General features: G+C 38.6%; 1 protein-coding gene across 1 annotated transcript; it reads left to right on the forward strand.

The window, feature by feature from the left end:
• Window positions 1–2,199: 2,199 nt before the first annotated feature.
• On the forward strand, window positions 2,200–6,356 carry LOC148575955 (uncharacterized). Its single transcript, XM_088503259.1, has 2 exons — window positions 2,200–2,425; window positions 5,108–6,356. The coding sequence occupies exon 2, from the start codon at window positions 5,115–5,117 to the stop codon at window positions 6,057–6,059; it is 945 nt and encodes a 314-aa protein (XP_088359385.1). The 5' UTR covers window positions 2,200–2,425; window positions 5,108–5,114; the 3' UTR covers window positions 6,060–6,356.
• The last annotated feature ends 389 nt before the right edge of the window (window positions 6,357–6,745 follow it).

Genomic DNA, 6,745 nt, shown 5'->3' on the forward strand with positions numbered 1-6,745 from the left:
AAGACACATGAATAATTATATCTCTAATATTAAAAAATTTTAATTAAATTTCACAAAACAATATTGTACGTTTATAATATAAAAGTAGCATAAATTAATAGTAAAAATTCACGTGCAGTTGTTTTCATGTGAAGTTGATAGTTAAAAATCGTTAGACGGTAATATAAGCACGCAAATATGTCAAGTAATCTAACAACTCTCAACAATCAAGGTTTATTCAGCTAAATTAATTTATTGACTTAATTTGGAATCATCAAATAATTATTAACTACACATGCATCTAATCAAGGTTTATTCTTTATTATTATTATTATTTTCTTTTTCTTTGAATATTATATTTTTATTTATTTATTAGTGTTTTTGTTTTGATTTTACTACAAGAATAAGGCTGATTAACTACTATAAAAATAGTCGAAAAATCATCGCTAATCTGACGTAAAATATAATTTGTGATGGATTAGTTACTGCCTAATAACTAATACTTTTTTTGCTAATTACAAATCGCAGATCAGTGAGACAAACATAATAATTACTAATAATATTTATTTGGGACAAAGAATTTAAAAAATTTGGTATTTGAGTTTCCATAAAACAAAAGTTAACAATTTATTAGTCTAATAATAACCACTCCTAGCTCTACTTATCAAAACGTTTATAATCTCATTTTAATTGTTTATATGATGATCCATGGTTCAAGACGAAGACACTAGTACCCCACAAAAAAAGAAATAATGCCTTGCAAGTAATATAATCATAATAGAAAGCATCTTTTCCCATAATATATCAACACTGAATAACGTACCAGCTACCATTTTATGATCTTACCCATTATATGATATGATAAAGTTTGCATCAAGAATGCACTGTCACGTCAAGAAAAGAAAAAGGAAAGCTATATATGTTGTCCGGTTCAGCAACACAACAATAATAATAACATGAATATATGTGTAATAATTGTGGAGGTTGATGTAGCAGCACTGAAGATAAAAAGAGAGACAATAAATTTTTTTTAAGTTATTTAATTTAATAATAAAGTGGGAAATTGCCATTAAACATTGTTATACGGATGAATTTTTTAGATAAATATAGCAAAAAATAAAAATTAGAATTTGATATTATCAAATTTAAAGTATATATATATTTTTTTAAGTTGATTATATAGGTAGCTTATTAGTAAGAAAAAAATTTATTGATATTAATATTAAATATATTAGTTTGTTTTGCAGTATTAATTTTCATGAGTTCTCGCGAATTAAGATTTTTAGAGAAATCTAATAAGACTTTAAAAATTTAAAAATAATCTCCAAAAAATATATATTTCTAGAATATTTAAAGAAAAATAAATTAATATATTTTAATTTAAAAAATTAGCAGCAACAAATAGCAGCAATTTTGTAATCGATAAAAATAAATTCAAAAAAATTGCGCGAGTTTTAATATAGCGGCAGTTAGTAACCATCAAAAACAAAATTTTATTCATCAAAAACAAAATTTTATCAAAATTGGCAGCACCAAAAGTGGCAATTATAACCGTCGCAAAAGAATTTTGAAATCGTGGTACGACATTACGTGGCCGTTTAAAACTGCCGTAAAATAATCCGACGTAAAATGTAAGACCCGGTTAATTAATGGTTAATTAACCCATAAATGAGAATTTATTCTAGAAAGCCAAAAATGTTATTTTTATGGCTAAATGTGATAGAGGAAATTGAGACGAGAATTTCGGTACCAATTTTATAGAAATCGGACCAAGATTGGACCGAACGGGCCAAACCGGACCAACCGGACCCAAAGTGGGCCCTTGGCCCAACATAACTAAACCAAAACCCTAGTTTTCAGCACTCTCTCTCCTCACACAACACCAAAACACGCTGAAAATTGAGATGGAAGGGGGAAGAACACTCTCTCAACTTCCTTCTCTCACTTGATCTTCAAACCACCATAACTTTTGATCTAGAGCTCCGATTGCCGCTCCGTTTGCGGCCACGCGTTCACCGCGGAGAGCTCTACAAAACCCATACAATCAATCTTGAGGTAATCCACGTTTTACTGTTTGAAATTCCAGCCCTTGATTTCGAGTTTCATGAGCAAAAATGTTGAGATTTTGGGTTCTTTGATGTTATAGGACCCAACTCTCTTGAAGGAGAAGGTTAATCTTGTCTCCTTGGACCTTGGGTGTGGTAAGATTCTCAACCCTAGTATAATTTGTTGTTCTATGATGTTTGGGTATTGAGATGTTGTGTATGGGTATGATGATTGTGGCTTAGGTTGTGTATATGTGAATATTGGAGCTTGATTGGTGATTTTGGAAAGCTTGGAAGAGGGTTTTGTGTGATAAAATCTGTTCTTGGAGGTGTTGATACCTTGAGAGCTTGTGGACAAGTGGTTTGGAAGTGCTCCGGTTGAGCTTGGGGAATCGGCTAAGGTATGGTTTTGGTTTCCCGTATCTAATATGTAATGTGGTAGGAAATACTTAGGCTAGAGGCCCTAAGATAGGCATTGAATTGTTGGTGTTGTTGAATGGTTGAAATATATGATGTGTTCATATATGTGATTATGAATATTGATGCCTTGATTGTGTGAAATATGAGAAATGCATGTTGTGATACATGCTTGATGGATGATTGAGGTTGAATTGATGGGTGGTACCATGTTGATGGTGAGTATGATGTTGATTATGTATAATGATGGTTAATTGGAAATGGTATTATTGGAAATTGGGATGAGGAAGGATGTATGACATGATATTGTGTTGTCCTTTAGCCATTTGATTGAGAAGTGTTAAAATGGTTGGATGTGGTTTTGGAAACCTTGGTAAAGTGTCAATGTGTGAGTTGAGGATGGCTTGTTGTTGATTTTGGTACATTTTGAATGATTTCAAAGAGAAGGGTTGAAATTGGCATGTTTGATTGATTTTGAAAAGAGTTGAAAGTGGCTTGTTTTGAAAATGGCACCTTGTGGTTTTGTATGAAAACATGGTTTTTGGGCATACTTTGACGGGACATAACTTGGACTACGGATCTCTGATTTGTGCCAAATCTGTTTAGAAATGAAATTGGATCCGGGATGTCCATGCCGTTCGAAGAACGGGTGAAAAACGGTTTAAAATGAGGAAGTTATGTCCGTCGGAAGATTGGGGTTTGAATCTGTAAATTCTGCAGCTTTTAACTTAGAAAATTTTTAGCAGAATGACCCCTCGCGCGTAGGCGCACTTGGTGCGTACGCGCCGTTCTTCGAGAAAGCGCCATCCACGCGTGCGCGTACGCGTGGACCTGTTTTCATCCCAAAGTTGATTTTTGAGTTTTAAAAGCCAAATTTCATACTTCTAAGCCTCCGATCTCACCACTTATGTCTTAAATCATTATGATATGCCTAGCATGAGAAAAAGGGCTAGTGAATGTGGTAACTTGCGAGTGAAGCAAGGGAAAAATGAATGATCATTGAGGATCAAAGATGATTATGTGAGATGCGGAGAATGGCGGTGGAAGTGCTTGTTGTGCCATGGGCCGAAGGGCCGTAATTGTTAATGAATTGGCTGGTTATGGATTTAACCGTGAGCCGGATGGCTAGATTATTGCCGTGTTACGGCGGAGCCATGTTTATGGCCAAGTATAAATGCATATATGATGTTGATTGAATTGTGAAGGTTTGCACTTCCACCATTGGAGATGAGGGTTTCCCTGGGTAGTAGCAATGGCTAGCCACCATGTGCTCCAGGTTGAGACTCGAAGCTCTTTTGACCCTATGTCGTAAGTGTGGCCGGGCACTGTGAAAGGCCCGGATGAGCTCGCCCCCATAAATATTCACCAGTGATGGTGATGGATAAATATTCACCAGTGAGGGTGATGGATATGGATCATGATTATGATCAAGTTTATGATGAGTATAACTCGAGTTGGGGATGCACGACAGAGGGACAGTCCAATGGCTAGCTACCAGGACTTGTCGGGTTGGCTCTATAACCGACAGATGATATCATCAGCCACTAGGGACAGGCATGCATCATAAGCATACTACATGAATTGTTTGAGATTGCCTATTTGACTGCATATTACTTGCTAATTGCCTAAATGCCTTATTTGTTCCTATTTGTAAATCTCTTGTCTGATATAACTGTGTTTGCTATATTATACTCCTGCTGGTTGTTGGGAGGTCTGAAGGAAGTAGAAAGGGAAGTATTAGTTAGACTGAAGGATCTTTAGTTAGTTGCCGCTTACGGTTTAGCTTGTTTATAAGCTTTGATATTTTCTGGAGGAAGTTCTAGGATTGCCTTCGGCTTTCCTCTATTATTATGTATTATATATGTGGAAGCTGTTACCGTACTGGGGACCTCTGGTTCTCACCCATGCGGATTTTGTGGTTTTCAGATGCAGGACGCGAGGCTTCTCGTTGAGGCATGCTGGGGACTTCTGGATTAGCGAAGATTCTTGTTCTCGGGACTCTATCTTGATTTATATATCTTGTTTAGATACTTTTATCTCCATTAAATAATACAAACTGTGATGACTCCTTCTAGAGGGGATTTTGGAGATTAGGTTTTCGGTATTTGTGTCCCTTTGGGTTTTCCTTGGGGTTTTCCTTATTTTATTATATGTATATATTGCTATGCTCGAACCGGTTACCTTCGCAGCCGGATTTTGAGTCTTGATATTCCTGTTTTTGATACTCTTTATATATATGATCTTGCGTTAGCTTATCCTTTGCTCGTTGTGTTAGTGATCGGAGTGTTGCGCTTTCAAGTTGCGGTTTTTGTTTACCCCTTTTTTCTACAAGGCTTCTAGTTATAATCAATCATTCATACTACTATACGTACTAAATTTTTATTTTAGAGGTCGTAATACCTTGCCATCTCTGAATTATGACTTAAGCATAAGTCTCTGTATGGTAGGGTGTTACATTATGGTATCAGAGCAGTTCGTTCCTGTAGAGCCTGAGGAATGGACTGACTATGCTTCTGTGCATTCTCTGTATGTGTGTTATGTGCTGTTAGTATATCTACTTGATATAGTTGGCATAAACGTTCATGAGCATGCATTTGGGACTTTAAAGTACTAAACTTCCGATATTGAGACTGATCAACTTAATATCGATTGTTTGGTGTGTATAGGAACCAGATGGCGCCTCGTGGACGCGGTAGAGGCCGTGGGAGAGGTCGTACTAATGCTCGTGCGCCGGAGACTAACCCTAATGACCCGGTGAACTTTATGACTGCGTTGGAGAATATGGCTGCTGCTATGCAAGCCACTGCTGAGGCTCTTGGTCAACAGATGAACAACCATGGTAATGACGGAGGTGGAGTTCAGGGCCCGATGACACTGGCGAACTTTTTGAAGGTTAATCCACCTAAGTTCAAGGGAACTACTAGCCCGACTGAGGCCGATACATGGTTTCAGGCTATAGAGCGAGCACTGCAAGCACAAGTGGTACCTGAAGGACAGCGTGTCGAGTTCGCTACCTATATGCTCACAGGTGAAGCGTCGCATTGGTGGCAAGGTATCCGTCGTCTTCTGCAGCAGGGTGATGATTATATCACCTGGGATGTCTTCCAAGAGGAGTTCTATAAGAAGTACTTTCCGACTTCTGCTAGGACGGCCAAGGAGCTTGAATTGTTGCAGCTGAAGCAGGGTACTATGTCCGTATCTGAGTATACTGACAAGTTTGAGGAGCTGTTCAGATTCTCTCGTATGTGTCAAGGGACTCCGGTGGAATATGAGGAATGGAAGTGTGTTAAGTACGAGGGAGGACTCCGGAGTGATATTTTCGGTTCGGTGGGGCCAATGGAGATTAGGACTTTCTCCGAATTGGTGAACAAGTGTAGGGTTGCTGAAGAGTGTGTGAAGAGGGCAGCCGCTGAGAAAGGAAGTCACAAAGGATCATTTCCACAGAACCGAGGGAAGAGCTTTGCACCTAGAGGTCTGTCTTTCAAGAGGGGAGGTTCTTTTAGGAGGCCCAACAACAACTACTCCCAAGGGAAAAGGTTTGGGAAGCAGCCTCAGAATGATCAAGCTTGTACTAGGTGTGGGAGTCACCATCCGGGAGTACCATGCAAGGCCGGATAGGGTTTGTGCTACAATTGTGGAAAGGCGGGGCATAAAGCCGCAAGTTGTCCAGAGAAGCAAAAGCAAGGTGCTGGGAAAGCACAACAGACTGGTCGGGTGTTCACCACCTCAGCTGTGGGTGCAGAAGGATCTGAGACACTCATTCGAGGTAACTGTGAAATGGCTGGTCAAACTTTAAATGCTTTATTTGATTCGGGAGCATCGCATTCATTTATTGCATTTGAGAAAGCCCATGAGTTAGGATTGAAGATCGTAACCTTAGGTTATGACCTAAAGGTACATAATGCTACCCATGAAGCCATGGTAACTAGGCTAGGATGCCCGAAAGTTTCGTTCAGGTTCAAGCAGCGTGATTTTGTCCATAATTTAATCTGCTTACCGATGATCGGTCTTGATCTTATCTTGGGATTGGACTGGTTATCTGAGAACCATGTCCTACTTGATTGTTCTACAAAGTCAGTGTACTTTATGCCGGAAGATACAGAAGGGCCGGTCGTGGTGAATAATTATTACTTGAATTCGATGATGGTGAACTGTTTTGGAATCGAATGTCAGGGTATCCTGTTGTTAACCGCTGGTGTTTCGGGTGATGATCAAAAGTTGGATCAGATTCTGGTAGTGTGTGAGTTTTCGGAAGTGTTTCCCGATGATATTGAGGAATTTCCACCTAACCGAGAGGTCGAGTT

Source organism: Arachis ipaensis, chromosome B1 (genome assembly GCF_059453495.1).
Source record: "Arachis ipaensis isolate K30076 ecotype BB chromosome B1, ASM5945349v1, whole genome shotgun sequence".
Taxonomy (NCBI): domain Eukaryota; kingdom Viridiplantae; phylum Streptophyta; class Magnoliopsida; order Fabales; family Fabaceae; genus Arachis; species Arachis ipaensis.

What these genes read in the sequence shown, in the direction of transcription:
- LOC148575955 (XM_088503259.1), top strand. Translation starts at nt 5,115, where the DNA reads ATGGCGCCTCGTGGACGCGGTAGAGGCCGTGGGAGAGGTCGTACTAAT.